General features: G+C 42.0%; 1 protein-coding gene across 1 annotated transcript in view; it reads right to left on the reverse strand.

Moving 5' to 3' along the window:
• CYP4X1 (cytochrome P450 family 4 subfamily X member 1) overlaps positions 1–15,405 on the reverse strand; it is a 48,778-nt gene extending 33,373 nt beyond the window's left edge. Inside the window, exon 1 of the mRNA XM_019958422.2 lies at positions 15,229–15,405. Coding sequence (XP_019813981.1) covers positions 15,229–15,405 — 177 coding nt within the window. The remainder of the gene's footprint in view (positions 1–15,228) is intronic.
• Positions 15,406–17,829: the final 2,424 nt, after the last annotated feature.

Raw genomic sequence — 17,829 nt, forward strand, 5'->3', positions numbered from 1 at the left:
TACTGGCAAGCTAGTCTTACCTAACCGGAGAAGGCAATGGCACCCCACTCCAGTACTCTTGCCTGGAAAATCCCACGGACAGCGGAGCCTGGTAGGCTGCAGTCCATGGGGTCGCTAAGAGTCGGACACGACTGAGTGACTTCCCTTTCACTTTTTACTTTCATGCATTGGAGAAGGAAATGGCAGCCCACTCCAGTGTTCCTGCCTGGAGAACCCCAGGGACGGGGGAGCCTGGTGGGCTTCAGGCTATGGGTTGCACAGAGTCAGACACAACTGAAGCGACTTAGCAGCAGCAGCAGCAGTCTTGTCTAACAGCTTACACCTGAAGAGTCCCTAAGCTAACAGGATGTCTGGGAAGGGATAAACAAAAATCTTTGTTGAGAACTGTGGACTTAGGATGCGAAGGGAGAAGAAAGAATACCCTATGAGACTTGGGCAATTCCAGGAAGACTGTAACCGCATCAGTTCAGTTCAGTCGCACAGTCTCACCTAATGAGGAACCAGGGAGGGATCTTCGAGCCAGAATAAGTGTTTGCTGTAACTGTCCTGGGTGTGCCTGCCCACCGGACACCCAATCTTGCAAGACTGTCATTATAAGTCTTGCTTTCACTGTGCTTCGTGTCTCTGAGTCCATCCCTTGGTTTTGGGCTGGTTGAGTGTGTTTCTCACATTGTATAGCCAGCCACTAGTAGTAAGGATTCAAACTTGCATTGAACTATGGAGCCCAATAACTACTTAGTTACACAGACTTTCCCTGAATTATGTATAAGGATACACACACACACACCCACATAAACTAGGGGTGTTTACCACATAAACACTAGGTCCTCCACACTGACTGGGATACACTGGTCTACTGAATAAATGTCAGTCTACCTAGTCGGTTCTTTATAGTCAACAGATCTTTGAATGAATCAATTTATTTAGCATCTAATACATGTGTGCATTCAACAAAGTAGTTTTTTAAAATTAAAGTATAGTTGATTTACAATGGTGTGTTAATTTCTGCTCTTTAGCCAAGTGACTCAGATATATATATATATATATATATATATATATACTTTCTTTTTTCTGTTCTTTTCCATTGTAGTTTACCTTAGGATACTGAATATAGTTCCTTGTGCTATACAGTAGTACCCTGTTGCTTATCCATTCTGTATGTAATAGTTTGCATGCACTAAACCCAAACTCCCAGTCCATCCCTCCCCCACAGCAAACACAAGTATATTCTCTGTGTCTGAGTCTGTTTCTGTTCCATAGATAGGTTCGTTTGTGTCATTTTTTAGCTTCTACATACAAGTGATTTCATATTTTATTGTCTTTCTCTTTCTGACTTACTTCTCTTAGTATTATAACAAGGAAGAACAAAATCTGGCTCCATATTGGATCTGTTTCTTTTACTTTAACCTTTGCTTTCCATTGCTTTTGTTACTATAATCACTAAAAGGATGATATCCATAGCTATGAGCATACATAACACCTGCCTCAGGAACCCTGCCCTTCTGCCTGAATGCTAAACTAAAGTGCCTTTGTTGAGCTCACAGGGAAACAACCTGACCCTGCACACCTGTGAACAGCTGCAGGAAAGAAGAAATTTACACATCCCCTCCTGAGGCTGGCCAAACTAGGAGATATTTTGCAAGACTTGTGGCCATTTTACTTTACTTCTTCACCTCCTCCCCATCTCTGTTCTATAAAAGAGATAAGTATCCAGACCTCTATAAGATGGGACTCTAGAACTCTAGTCTGCCACCTTCTTGGACACACAGTTTTTCTACTACTCCTTGCCTCAGTGCCTTGCCTCCTGATTTATTGGCCTGTGTGTGGCGAGCAGACTGAACTAGGACTCGGTAACAGTATGATAATATCTTATTCCATCCGTGTTGCTGCAAATGGCTTTATTTCATTCTTTTTTTGTGGCTTTACTCCTTGGAAGGAAAGTTATGACCAACCTAGATAGCATATTCAAAAGCAGAGACATTGCTTTGCCAACAAAGGTCCGTCTAGTCAAGGCTATGGTTTTTCCAGTGGTCATGTATGGATGTGACAGTTGGACTGTGAAGAAAGCTGAGCGCCGAAGAATTGATGTTTTTGAACTGTGGTGTTGGAGAAGACTCTTGAGAGTCCCTTGGACTGCAAGGACATCCAACCAGTCCATTCTAAAGGAGATCAGTCCTGGGTGTTCTTTGGAAGGACTGATGTTAAAGCTGAAACTCCAATACTTTGGCCACCTCATGCGAAGAGCTGACTCACTGGAAAAGACTCTGATGCTGGGAGGGATTGGGGGCAGGAGGAGAAGGGAACGACAGAGGATGAGATGGCTGGATGGCATCACCGACTTGATGGACACGAGTTTGGGTGAACTCTGGGAGTTGGTGATGGACAGGGGGGCCTAGCGTGCTGCAATTCATGGGGTCGCAAGGAGTCGGACACGACTGAGTGACTGAGCTGAACTGAACATGCTATTATATAATACACCACATATTCTTTATCCATTCATCTGTTGATGAACAATTAGATTGTTTCCATTCTTGACTATTGTGAATACTGCAGCTATGAACACAGGTGTGCATTATCATTTGGGATTATACTTTTGCTCGGATGTACACCCAGGAGTGGGATTGCTCAAACCTAGAGTAATTCTATTTTTAGTTTTTGGAGAACCCCCATACTGCTTTTTAAAAATTATTTATTTATTTAATTTTGGCATTGTTGGGTCTTTGTTGCTGTGTGGGCTTCTCGTTACCCTGGCTTCCCTTGCTGTGCAGCATGGGTTCTAGGCATGTGGGCTCCAGTGGTTGTGGCACAGGGGCTCAGCAGTTGCAGTTCCTGGGCTCTAGAGCACAGGCTCCGTTTCTCTGGGGCATGTGGAATCTTCCCCTGCCCACCCCCACCCCCACACCCCAATACTGTTTACCATAGTGGCTGCAGCAACTCATGTTCTCACCAACAGTATAGGTGGGTTCCCTTTTCTCTATACCCTCTTCAGCAACAAAGTAGCTATTGAACACCTACTATCAGTCAAGAACTGGGTTTATAGTGGTGAGCAAAGACTCTCCTCTCACAGATCCTATATTCTAGTGGGGAGAAAGGGAATATGGATGAAAAATGTTGCCTGCCGTATCAACAAACAATGTTGCAGCCATCAAGCCATCAGTCACTACTGCTGCCCCACCCACCTCCCCCCAAACCGTGAGCCTGACTATTGGGAACTCAGGATGGGGAAGAACATGATATCAGCTGTAGATAGCTAAGGTGCACATCAAAGGAATAATTTCAATGAATCCAAACTCTTGCATTTTCCCATACACAGAAAAGCGCTAAACTCCTTATGTTGAGATACTTAGTTTTCTTCATTTTATTATTATTATTATTTTGGCCACATCACACAGCTTGTAAGATCTTAGTTCTCTGACCAGGGATGGAACCCATGCCCCTTGCAGTGGAAATGCAAAGTTCTAATCACTGGATTGCCAGGGAATTCCCCTGGTTTTCTTTAATTAATAATAATCTTTTGATGTTCCAACTATGTGATTTTTACTGCAGAACCCCTTCATACCCTTGCTCCTTGCTTACCTTTTTGGAGCAGTCTCAAGGCAATGGCACCCCATTCCAGTACGCTTGTCTGGAAAATCTCATGGATGGAGGAGCCTGGTAGGCTGCAGTCCATGGGGTCGCTAAGAGTTGGACACAACTGAGCGACTTCACTTTCACTTTTCACTTTCACGAATTGGAGAAGGAAATGGCAACCCACTCCAGTGTTTTTGCCTGGAGAATCCCAGGGATGGGGGAGCCTGGTGGGCTGCCATCTATGGGGATGCACAGAGTCGGACACGACTGAAGCGACTTAGCAGCAGCAGCTCAGAGCTATGTGGCTTGAAGTCCTCATAAAGTCCAATAAATTAAACACATGGAACTTATATTTCATTTAACACTTACATAGCACTTACAAAGTGCCAGACATGGTCTCAGTTCTTTTCAAATATCTAATAAGTTTATCTTCTGAAAAAGTCAATAAAAATATTAGTAATTATATTATATGTAAATAACCTAATTATTTCAAGTAAAAGACGAAAGGTATAAGATTATATTTTTTAAAAGCCTAACTATACTACTGACAAAAGACACGAGACAAAAAGTTCAAAAACTTAAAAACAAAGGATTAAAAATGTACCATTTCAATACTAGCAAAAAAGTTTGCATAGTTACACTAGTATCAGATACAGTAAAATTTAAGATAAGAAGTCTTACTAGATATAAAAAGGGACAATTCTTGTATAAAAAGGATTAGTCTACCAGAAGATATAATAATTCAAAATCTCAAAAGCTTGAAAATTGATAAAACAGAAAAGGACATTAGAACTAAAATGAGAAATAAAGAAGTCCACAATAAGACTGGAAGACTTTACCACAATGCTACTCAAAGTATGATCCATAAACCAGTCCATGATGAGATACTTATAGAAACTGAGCACAGCCCTTCAGATTTTTATAACAATTTCACATTGCTGAAATTTCTTACTTTTTTAAAAAAATGAAAACAATTGTCTACAACAGATCAGGAAAAAAAATGGCTTTTCACCACAAATGCTTTGAGAAGCACTATGTTAATATATCATTCTTAATAGCTGGTAGAACAGATGTCTTGGGCCATTTTTAGTTTTCCCAATTTCTGATTGACAGTGCCTTCTCAATTTTGGTTTGTGGACGGTGTAGAGGTGAAAATTAAACTCTAACGAGAAACAAAGGAAATGGAAGTTGAGGATGAACAGTTTAAAAAAAGTTAAACAGGTTAAATGAAAAAAAAAAATCTAGATATAGAGCAATAACTTAAAGGCTGGTTCAACCCCAAATCTCTGCTCTCTCTCCATGTCACACCCCCTTAGGTCCCACAACAGATCAGAGCTTTTGTTTTCTAGAAAAACTAAACCAGAGAGACTCCAAGACTTGAAGAAACCAGACACTGTGGAGGGCAGGGATGAATCAGTGGACTAAAAATAGAGGGATTCAGTGAAAGACTGCATAACAAATGATTAGATCCCCAGCTCCCTTCCTTTTTCTGCTCCTAGAATGCCAGGAGTCACCTGGCAATCTAAGTAACAGAAAGGTAGATTCATCTCCAAGAAACTGAAAAATGAACAAATAGATACTGACAGGTTGAGTCCTCCAACAGGTTTGCTCTCATGGAAAGTTCTTGCTGTGTACACAAGACTTCAAACATCTTTAGAGCCTCACTCTAGAAAATGAAAAGACAGCCAAAGACCATCTCTCAGTTTTGGAGACAGCCTCCAAGAAAGGCATAAAGCAAAACTAACAAACTGTGGTAGCCAGCCTCCAAAATGGTCTCCAATCATCCCCCACCTTTTTATATTGTCCCTTCCTACATTGTACACACATTTGACAATGTGACTGATTGCTTACAGTAGAAATGATGGAATAAAAGTTTCAAGATTAGGTTATGAAAGACTGCAGTTTCCATCTTAGATTCTCTAATCCTCACTCTTGCTCTCTCATATCTTACTCTGAGGGAAACAAACGGCCATGTTGAGAGTAGGGTGACTAATCTTTCCAGCTTGCCTGACTGAATGGGTTGCCAGATGCAAAACCTTCAGAACTAAAATCAGGGGTCAACCAGGAAACCTGGAATGAGTTGGTCACCCTACTTGTGAGCAACCTTATGGAAAGGTCCATGGGGGAAAGAACTGATGCCTCTGGTTAATAGCCAATGAGAAACTGTGGCCTGTAAACAACTGTGTAAGTGAGCTTAAGAGTGGATTCCCTAGCCCCAGTGGAGCCTTGAGATGACTATCGCCCCAGCCAATCCCATGCAACCTTGGAGGAGATCCTGAGTCTCTCACAGAGAGATTCTCAAAAACTTCACAGATTGTGTGAGATAAAACCATATGTTGTTTTAAGTTGCTAAGCTTGAAGGTAATTTGCTGGGCTTTAATAGATAACTAATACACAACAGAAGAAAAAAAAACTGAAAAAGTTAGTACTTCCAAAAAAGATATGTATAGTATTTCAAGACCAGGATTCTGTAACAAAGCAGAATGTGTTAAATTGACTATAGGAATGGCCTCAATTTGTTAAAGCCTCCCTGCACTCAACACTTTGATTGTCAGTTCTCTCACACTGATTTGGCCATGTGTCTTGCTTTGGGAGAGTAGCAAGCATGACTCAGAGACTTAAAAAGCACCTGCACATTGAGACTTGCTCTCTTGCTATTCTTGAGACCCTGATACCACGTGGGCAAAGCTAGCCTAACCAGCTGAAGGATAATAAACCAGATGGAAGAGAATGAAGGCACCCAAGAGGACAGTCAGCCTTTATCTGCCCCAGTAGCTGACTGTAGTTGCATCAGTGAGCCAAACTGAAGTCAGTTGAGACTGGCTATAAGAGTAGAACCTCATAGCCTAGTTTAGCTCAAATTGCTGACCCACAGAATCATGAACTAAATAGCTGGCTGTCATCTTAAGCCACTAAGCTTCAGCTTTAGAGTGTTTTTTAAGTTAATTTATTTTTGGCTGTGATGGGTCTTCATCACTGTGTGTGGCTTTTCTCTAGTTGCAGCAAGCAGGGGCTACTCTGTTGCGGGTCACAGGCTTCTCATTACTGTGGCTTCTGTGTTGCAGAGCACAGGCTCTAGGATACACAGGCTTCAGTAGTTGTGGCTCGTGGGCTCTAGAGTGCACGCTCAGTAGTTGTGAAACACGTGGTTAGTTGCCCCACAGCATGAGTATTCTTCCTGGATCAGGGATAGAACCCATGTCCCCTGCATTGGCAGGCAGATTCCCAACCTCTGGACCACCCAGAGACGCTCCTTAGGGAGGTTTTTTTTTTTTTTAATGCATCATAAGGTAATTGATGCAATAATGGATGAAGAATAAGACAGAGCTCTTGGTGTTTGGCAAAACTAATACAATTATGTAAAGTTTAAAAAAAAAAAAAAGACAGAGCTCTTGGAAATAAAAATCATGACAGTCAAAATTTTTCAACATTTTAGTAGAAATTCTAGGAAGATAAAATCAAGAAGAAAAGATTAAAAAAAAATACATCTAGAAGGTTTATATCCAACCAATAGGAGTTCCAGAAAGAGAGAAAAGAGAAATGGAGAGAGGTGGGGGATGTGTTGAAGAAATTGTAGTATTCACTGTAAATCTCCTGTTCCTAATTCATCATCCTTACCACCTTAATATATACCATAATTAGCACCTGCATTTATTAACCTAAGGGTTTTTCCCCTGGGCATTTGATCCTGCTTTGATGCTTGACTATCAGAGAAAAATTAATAACTTAGGAAGTGAAACCTCCTCCTTTCCAAGTATTGGAATTATGTATTTCCAAACAAAAGTGGAAGACTTATTCAGTGAAAATTATAAATCATGTTGAAAGAAATTTCAAAAGGCATAAAGAGCCTCCTGATGAAAGTGAAAGAGGAGAGTGAAAAAGTTGGCTTAAAACTCAACATTCAGAAAACTGAGATCACGGTATCTGGTCCCATCCCCAAATAGATGGGGAAACAATGGAAACAGTGAGAAACCCAATTTTCTTGGGCTCCAAAATCACTGCAGGTGGTGACTGCAGCCATGAAATTAAAAGATGCTTGCTCCTTGGAAGAAAAGTTATGACCCACCTAGACAGCATATTAAAAAGCAGAGACATTACTTTGCCAACAAAGGTCCATCTAGTCAAAGCTATGGTTTTTCCACTAGTCATGTATGGATATGAGAGTTGGACTATAAAGAAAGCTGAGTGCTGAAGAATTGATGCTTTTTAACTGTGGTGTTGGAGAAGACTCTTGAGAGTCCTTTGGACTTCAAGGAGATCCAACCTGTCAATCAGTCAGTCAGTCCTGAATATTCATTGGAAGGACTGACGCTGAAGCTGAAACTTCAATACTTTGGCCACCTGATGCAAAGAGATGACTCATTTGAAAAGACCCTGATGTTGGGAAAGAATGAAGGTGGGAGGAGAAGGGGATGACAGAGGATGAGATAGTTTGATGGCATCACTGAGTTGATGGACATGAGCTTGAGCAAGCTCTGGGAGTTGGTGATGGACAGGAAAGCCTGGCGTGCTGCAGTCCATGGGATCGCAAAGAGTAGGACATGACTGAGCAACTGAATTTACTGAGGTGGAAACATATCCCATGTTTATGGATTGGAAGATTTAAGATGTGAATACTACCCAAAGCAATCTACAGATTCAATGCAATCTCTATCAAAATCCCAATGATGTTTTTGCAGAAATAGAAAAATTCTAGAAAATTCATTCTAAAACTCATGTGGGATAACAAAGGATTGTGAATAGCCCAAACAGTCTTCAATAGGAACAAAGCTGGATGACTCAATGTTTTTTGATTTCAAAATTCACTACAAAAGTATACTAATCAAAACAGTATGGTTCTGGTTTAAAAACAGACATATAGACAAACAGAAAAGGATAGAAAGACCAGAAATAAACCCTTCAAAATATGGTTAAATGATTTATGACAAAGGTGCCAGGACCATTACATGGGAAAATGTGCTGGAAAAATTAGATATTCACATGCAACAGAATGAAGTTGTACCCTTACCTAAAATACAAAAGATAACCCAAAATAGATCAAAGACTTCAGTTTAGTTCAGTTCAGTCACTCAGTCATGTCCTACTCTTTGCAACCCCATGAACCGTAGCACGCCAGGCCTCCCTGTCCATCACCAACTCCTGGAGTTTACCCAAACTCATGTCCATTGAGTCGATGATGCCATCCAACCATCGAATCCTCTGTCATCCCCTTCTCCTCCTGCCCTCAATCTTTCCCAGCATCAGGGTTTTTTCAAAAGAGTCAGCTCTTCACATCAGGTAGCCAAAGGATTGGAGTTTCAGCTTCAACATCAGTCCTTCCAATGAATATTAAGGACTGGTTGGATCTCCTTGCTGTCCAAGAGAGTCTCAAGAGTCTTCTCTGAGAGAAGACTTAAAACTATAAAATTCTTAAAAGGAAACATAGGACGAAAGCTTCACAATTTTGGATCTGGCAATAATAATCTTGGATATGACATCAAAGGCATAAGCAACAACAAAAAAAAATAAATGGAACTTAATGAAATTAAAAAATTTTTGTACATGAAGAGACAGTATCAACAGAGTAAAAAGGCAACCCAAAGATTGAGAGGCAATATTAGCAATCATACATATGGGATTAATAGAATATATAGAGAACCCCTAAAACTCAACAATAAAAAAACAACCTGATTCAAAATCAACAAAGGACTAAATAGACATTTTTCCAAAGAGGAAATGAAGATGGCCAACAGGTACATGGATGCTCAACATGACTAATCATCAGAGAAATGCAAATCAAAACCACAGTGAGAGATCAAGCACCACATGCCTACCAGAATAGCTATCATCAAAAAGAACAAATAACAAATGTTGGCAAGGATATGGAGAAACCCAGAGAGTCCTCATGGCAAGAGGAGTCTGGTGGGCTACAGTCCATGGGGTCACAACGCGTCTGTCATGACTGAGCAACTAAGAACACCACAGCACAGCAAACAGTGTACCCTCACATACTGTTGGTGGTAACTGTAAATTAGTGTAGCAATTGTGAAAAACGGTATGGAAGCTTCTCAAAAAACTAAAAATACAACTACTGTATGACTTTTCCACTCCTGGGTATATAGCCAAAAAAACCCAAAAACACTAATTCAAAAAGATACATGCACTCTGATGTTCATAGTAACATTATTTACAACAGCTAGGGTATGGAGAAGCAATGGCACCCCACTCCAGTACTCCTGCCTGGAAAATCCCATGGACGGAGGAGCCTGGTAGGCTGCAGTCCATGGGGTTGCTATGAGTCAGACACGACTGAGCACCTTCACTTTCACTTTTCACTTTCATGCATTGGAGGAGGAAATGGCAACCCACTCCAGTGTTCTTGCCTGGAGAATCCCAGGGACAGCGGGGCCTGGCCGGCTGCCGTCTATGGGGTCGCACAGAGTCGGACACAACTGAAGTGACTTAGCAGCAGCAGCAGCAGGGTATGGAAGCAACTTGTGTCCATCAACAGAAGAATGGATAAAGATGTGGTGTGCATATATATAATGAAATACTACTCAGCCATAAAAAGATGAACTTTTGCCATTTGCAACAGCACAAATGGACTTGGAGGGCATTAAGCAAAGTGAAATAAGTCGGTCAGAGAAAGACAACTATTGTACAATACCATTTAAATGTGGACTCTAAAGAATACAACAAACTAGTGAATAAAACAAAAAAGAAGCAGATTCACAGATATAGAGAAGAAACTAGTGTTTACCAGAGGGGAGAAAAAAAGAGGGGGATGGGAAATATAGGGGTAGGAGGAAAAAAGGGTTATTATGGATTATATGAAATTATATGTATGAAACTTTTGAAAATTGTAAAGCACTACAGAATTTTAAAATTGTAAAGCACCCCTTCATGGATCATTGCCTTGTTGTGGCGAAGGGGCTCATGTAACTCAATGAAACTATGAGCCATGCCATGTAAGGCCACCCAAGGTGGAAGGGTCATAGCAGAAGGTTCTAACAAAACACGATTCACCGGAGGTGGATATGACAAACCACCTCAATTTACTTGCCATTGAGAACTTCATAAATTGTATATAAAGGACAAAAAGATATAACCCCAAAAGATGAATGTTCCCAGGTCCGAAGGTGTCCAATATGCTACTGGGGAAGAGTGGAGGAGAACTACTATTAGCACCAAAAAGAATGAAGTGGCTGGGCCAAAATGGAAACAACGCTCAGTTGTGGATTTGTCTGGTGATGAAAGTATTGCATAGGAACCTGGAATGTTAGGTAAATTACCATGGATCAAGGTAAATTGGACATGATCAAGCAGGAGATGGTAAGAATAAACATCAACATCTTAGGAATCAGTGAACTAAAATGGATGGGAATGGGTGAATTTAATTCAGACCATTATATCTATTACTGTGGGCAGGAATCCTGTAGAAGAAATGGAATAGCTCTCAAATCAACAAAAGAGTCCAATGCAGTAGTTGGGTGCAACTTCAAACATGACAGAATGATCTGGGTTCATTTCCAAGGCAAACCAATCAACATCACAGTAACCCAAGTCTATGCCCCTACCAACGATGCTGAAGAAGCTGAAGATCATCAGTTCTATGATGACCTAGAAGACCTCCTAGAACTAACACCAAAATAAGATGTTCTATTCATCATTGGCAATTGGAATGCAAAAGTAGGAAGTCAAGAGATAACTGGAATAACAGGCAAGTTTGGCCTTGGAGAACAAAATGAAGCAAGGCAAAGGGTAACTGAATTCTGTCAAGAGAATGCATTGGTCATAGCAAATGTCCTTTTTCAATGACACAAGAGACAACTTTATACATGAACATCACCAAATGGCTAATATGAAAATCAAATTGATTACACTCTTTGTAGCTGAAGATGGAGAAGCTGTATACAGTCAGCAAAAACAAAACTTGGAGCTGACTGTAGCTCAGATCATCAGCTTCTCATAGCAAAATTCAGGCTTAAACGAAAAAACGTGGGGAAAACCACCAGGAGAGCCAGGTATGATTTAAATCAAATCCCCTATGAACATGCAGTGGAGGTAATGAATAGATTCAAGGGATTAGAACTTGTAAACAGTGTGCTTGAAGAATTATGGATGAAGGTCCATAATATTGTACAGGAAGCAGTGAACAAAACCATCTCAAAGATAAAGAAAAGCAAGAAGGCAAAGTGGTTATCTTAGGAGGCCTTACAAATAGCTAAAAAAAGAAGAGACGTGGAACGCGAGGGAGAAAGGGAAAGGTATACCCAATTAAATGCAGATTTCCAAAGAACAGCATGGAGGGACAAGAAGGCCTTCTTCAGTGAACAGTGTATAAAACTAGCAAAAAACAACAGAAGGGGAAGACTAGACATCTATTCAGGGAAATTGGAGATATCAAGGGGACATTTTGCCCAAAGATGGGCACAATAAAGGACAGAGACGGAAGAGACCTTATAGACAATGAAGAGATCAAGAATAAGTGGAAAGAATACACAGAAGAGCTGTATAAAAAAGATACAGATGGACTGGGTGACTATGATGGTATAGTCAGCCACCCAGAGCCAGACATTCTGGAGAGTAAAAGTCAAGTGGGCCTTAGGAAGCTCTGCTGTTAATAAAGCTAGTAGATGTGATGGAATTTCAGCAGAACTATTCAAAATCCTAAAGGATGATGCCATTAAGGTGTTGCATTCAATATGTCAGCAAATCTGGAAGACCCAGCAGTGGCCACAGGACTGGAAAAGTTCAATCCTCATTCCAATTCCCAAGAAGGGTAGTACTAAAGAATGTGCTAACCATCAGACAATTACACTCATCTCCTATGCTAGTAAAGTCATGTTTAAAATCTTGTATGCTAGGCTTCAGCATTATGCAAACCAAGAACTTCCAGATGTCTGAGGTGGATTTAGAAAAGGAAGAGGAACCAGAGATCAAATTGCCAGCATTTGCTGGATCATAGAGAACGCTAGGGAATTCCAAAAAAAAAAAATCTACCTCTGTGTCATTGACTATGCCAAAACCTTTGACTGTGTGGATCATAATAAACTGTGGAAAGCTCTTAAAGAAATGGGAATACCAGACCATCTTACCTATTTCCTGAGAAACCTATATGCAGGTCAAGAAGCAACCTGTATGCAAAAGCAAACCTTGTATGAAACAACTGATTGGTTCAGGATTGAGAAAGGAATACAGCAGGGCTGTCTGCTGTCACCTGTTGGTTTAATCTACATGCTGAGCACATCATGAAAAATGTCAGGCTGGATGAGTTACGAGCTGGAATCAAGATAGGCAGGAGAAATATCAACAACTTCAGATATGCGGATGATACCACTCTAATGGTAGAAAGTGAAGAGGAACTAAAGAACCTCTTGATGAGTGTGAAGGATGAGAGTGAAAAAGAGCCAGCTTAAAACTAAATGTTAAAAAAAACTCCTAAGATCATGACATCTGGCCCCATTAACTCATGGCAAATAGAAGGGGAAAAGGTGGAAGTAGTGACAGATTTCCTCTTCTTGGGCTCTAAAATCACTGAGGATAGTGACTGCAGCCATGAAATCAGATGTTTGCATCTTGGCAAGAAAGCTATGACAAACCTAGACGGTGTGTTGAAAAGCAGAGACATTACTCTGCTGAGAAAGGTCCTTTTAGTCAAGGCTATGGTCTTCCCAGTGGTCATGTACAGTTGTGAGAGCTGGACTGTAAAGAAGACGGAGCGCCAAAGAATTAAAGCCTTTGAACTATGGTGCTGGAGAAGACTCCTAAGAGTCCCTTGGACAGCAAGGAGATCAAACCAGTCAATCTTAAGGGAAATCAACCCTGAATACTCATTGGAAGGATGCTGAAGCTGAAACTCTAGTATTTTGCTCATTTAATGTGAACAGCTGACTCATTGGAAAAGTCCCTGATGTTGTGAAAGATTGAGGGCAGGAGAAGATGGCGTCAGAGGGTGAGATGGCTGGATGGCATCACCAATGCAATGGACATGAACTTGGGCAAACTTTGGAGAGAGTGACGGACAGAGAGGCCTGGTGTGTTGCAGTCCATGGGGTTGCAAAGAGTCAGACACGACTGGGTAACTGAACAACAACAATGGATTATATGAAATCATATGTATGTAACTTCTGAAAATTGTAAAGCACTATAGAATTTAAAGAATCTTTCTTTCAGTAAAACTTTTTAAGTTAAAAAAAAAAGAACAAAAGACTTAAATAGACATTTCTCCAAGTAAGATATACAAATGGAAATAAGCACATGAAAAGATGTTCAGCGATGCATTAGGGATCATTGCTGCTGCTGCTGCTAAGTTGCTTCAGTCGTGTCCGACTCTGTGCGACCCCATAGACAGCAGCCTACCAGGCCCTGCCGTCCCTGGGATTCTCCAGGCAAGAACACTGGAGTGGGTTGCCATTTCCTCCTCCAATGCGATCATTAGGGAAATGCAAATCAAAATTATGAGATACTACCTCACATCCACTAGGATGGCTGCCATTCAAAAAAAGAACAGAAAATAACAAGTTTTGGCAAGAATGTTGAGAAACTGGAACTCCTGTGCACTTCTGGTGAAAATGTAAAATGGTATTGCCACTGTGGAAAACAGTACAGTGGTTCCTCAAAAAACTAAAAATAGAATTACCATATGATCCAGCAATTCCATTTCTTCACATTTACCCAAAAGAATTGAAAGCAAGGTCTCAAAGAGATATTTGTACACTCGTGTTCACAACTGCTAAAATGTGGAAACAACCCAAGCATCCGCCAGCGAATGAATGGATAAAGAAAATGTGGTATATAAATACAATAGGATATTATTCAGCCTTAAAAAGGAAGGAAATTCTGACATATGCTATGATATGGATGATGTGATATGATTGGGAATTTGTGTGCCAATGCAGGGGACAACGGTTTGATCCCTGGTCTGGGAAGATTTCACTTGCTGCGGGGCAGCTAAACCCCCTTGCCACAACTACTGAGCCTAGGCGCAGCAACTACGGAAGCCCCCAGGCCCTAGAGCTCTTGGTTTGTGACAAGAAAAGCCACCGCAATCAGAAGTCTGTGCAGGGTACAACTAGAGAGCAGCCCCTGCTCACTGCAAATAGAAAAAGCCTATGTACATCAGTGAAGACCCAGCACAGCCAAAAATAAAGAAATAATAAATTAAAAAAAATTTAAGTAAAAAAACATGTTCTTTAGACTATTTTTTAGCAATGTATGTGGAAGGCTTTTAAAAACGTGTACATAAATCCAAGAGATGAGCGAAGCAATTTAGACAGACCTGAATTACACCACAGCTTTCTTTTTCCATATTGTCTCTTTACATATCCCCCCTCCAACTCCCACCCCACCTAAATATCCCTTCTAGTGGCATGCATTGGAGAAGGAAATGGCAACCCGCTCCAGTGTTCTTGCCTGGAGAATCCCAGGGAAGGTGGAGCCTGATGGGCTGCCGTCTATGGGGTCGCACAGAGTCGGACACGACTGAAGCGACTTAGTAGCAGCAGCAGCAGCAGTGGCTCTAGGGTGTTTCATGGAGTAATGTAAATGCGGGAGCCACAGGCTGGCAGGAGAGGTCGGTGCAGGACTGAGGGATGGGAGGAAAAGAAGGAAGCAGCCGCTTCTCTGCGCGATCGGATTTCCAGCATCCTCCTTCACCCCTCCCTCCGATGTGTCTACCTTGCTATGCCCGTAGAGCCAGTGAGTGGGGGGCGAGGGGAAGAGGCGCAGGTCTCGGAGCAGCCTCTGCCTCTGCAGGTAGAGCTTGATGGCCTGCAGCAGCCCTAGGGCCAAGCAGAACACCAACGTCAGGTAAAAGGGCCTTGCCCAGTGCGTCTCAAGCCAGGAGGACTCCATCCAGGAGGACTCCATCCAGGAGGACTCCATCGCTTTGCGCTACGAGGAGTGACTTACCGGCGGGGAGCTTTGTGTAGCCGCTCTTGCGGGAGGATCCACCCACTCACTCCAGGGCAAAGCCCGCCCACTGTTTCTCTGTGCCCTCCCGCAAGATCCCCGCTCCCTCACCTTGCTTCCCTCTCCGATCGCCAAGGGTGCTAAGGAAGAGCCGTGGGAGGGGAAGTTACCGCTTAGGGGGAGGAAGCAGGCACGAGTTCCCGGATTTCTTGCCCTTTATCAATGGATGCAAACCTGCATTCAGGACGACTTCTCACGGAGTGTCATAGTTCATGTGTGACAGCTTTCAGTCACAGAAGATCTGAATTTTAGGTTTTGAAATAATGCCAAAGCTAACGTCGTTGGTTTTCCTCTTTGCCACAAAGCATTTATAAACTGCGCTGAAAAAGAGAACTTGTTCCCCACTGAAATGCTATCAAAACCCACAAGAGTCTGGGGGCTGGTAATGCGTGAGTAGGATTATTAACCTTATATAGGTACCCTATCCAGTGGTGTGCTAGTAATGTCTTACAGCTGGTTCTCACTCTGATTACTGGTGCTTGCCAGTGTCCAGCAAGTCCTATTTCAAGTCTGCCAGCAGAGGACCCTGAACACTGAGTTGGGAAGAGATGCAAAGTTGCTACCATCATATAGTATTTCCACCACACAGATTCAGATGGGGCCAGTTACAGGATTTGTGGATCCAGGTGCAAGATGAAAATATGGGGTTTCTTGTTAAAACTTTATTAAAAATTTCAAGATGATGACAGCAGAGCATTAAACCAAGCACACACCCTTTTGAGTGCAGGGCTTAGATCTCAGGCCCATGAAGCCAGCCCTGGATACAAGAGACATCAGTTCAGTTCAGTCGCGTCTGACTCTTTGTGACCCAATGGACTGCAGGACGCCAGGCTTCCCTGTCCATCACCAACTCCCAGAGCTTACTCAAACTCATGTCCATTGAGTCAGTGATGCCATCCAACCATGTCATCCTCTGTTGTCCCCTTCTCCTCCTGCCTTCAATCATTCCCAGCCTCAGGGTCTTTTCAAATGAGTCAACTCTTCGCATGAGGTGGCCAAAGGATTGGAGTTTCAGCTTCAGCATCAGTCCTTCCAATGAACACCCAGGACTGATCTCCTTTAGGATGGACTGGTTGGATCTCCTTGCAGTCCAAGGGACTCTCAGGAGTCTTCTCCAACACCACAGTTCAAAAGCATCAATTCTTCGGTGCTCAGCTTTCTTTTTAGTCCAACTCTCACATCCATACATGACCACTGGAAAAACCATAGCTTTGACTAGACAGACCTTTGTTGGCAAAGTAATGTCTTTGCTTTATAATATGCTGTCTAGGTTGGTCATAACTTTTCTTCCAAGGAACAAGCATCTTTTAATTTCATGGCTGCAGTGATTTTGGAGCCCCCCAAAATAGTCTGTCACTGTTTCCATTGTTTCCCCATCTATTTGCCATGAAGTGATAGTACCAGATGCCATGATCTTAGTTTTCTGAATGTTGAGCTTTAAGCCAACTTTTTGACTCTCTTTTTTCACTTTCAAGAGACATAATTATTAATAATCTCAAAAGCATAGACAATAGTATAGTAAAATTTTAAAAGTATGTATTTTAAATACATATTAATCATCAGATATGGGCTTCATTGGTGGTTCAAAATCCACCTGCCAATGTAGGAGAGGCAGGTTTGATCCCTGGGTTGGGAAGATGCCCTGGAGAAGGAAACGGCAATCCTCTCCAGTATTCTTGCTTGGGAAATGCCATGGATAGAAGTGCCTGGTGGGCTACAATCCATGGGGTTGCAAAGAGTCAAACACAACTGGGCGACTAACACAATGACGACAGCAAAACCATCAGGTGGTGAACTTGGATTCAAGAGGCCTAATTTCTCAAGCTGCTGTTCCTCACATCTAGCCTTCTTTTATACATACATTTATTTATGTTTAGCATAATAATGAATAAATAAACATTCATTTATTTATGCTAAAACATAAATAAATGTAAGGTGTTGGATTCACAGCCCAGAATAATAAACCCAGTCTCCGCTGCAACTCCCTACTCCCCTCTCCTCAGTACCGCCCACTCCTCAGGCTCCCACCCGTCTCTGGAGCCAGGTTTTACTTGGCAAGGTAAGGGTTAGGACAGACTCCAGTGAAGGCAATTTCACCTGGACCGAGTGCCGGCCCCTCAGATCCATTGTGCACCACACATGAAGTGTTTCAGTTGCCTCTTCTCAGACCTTACCACCTCCCGCCTATCTCTGTCTCTCAACTAGAGACTGCTATTTAACAGTGTATCAGAATCTTCTGGTTTACAGTCTCTCCTGGGAGATTCATGGCATTTTTATTTTTCCGATTCTTTCTCTGTGTCCTGCTCT

This window comes from Bos indicus, chromosome 3, assembly GCF_029378745.1.
Source record: "Bos indicus isolate NIAB-ARS_2022 breed Sahiwal x Tharparkar chromosome 3, NIAB-ARS_B.indTharparkar_mat_pri_1.0, whole genome shotgun sequence".
NCBI lineage: Eukaryota > Metazoa > Chordata > Mammalia > Artiodactyla > Bovidae > Bos > Bos indicus.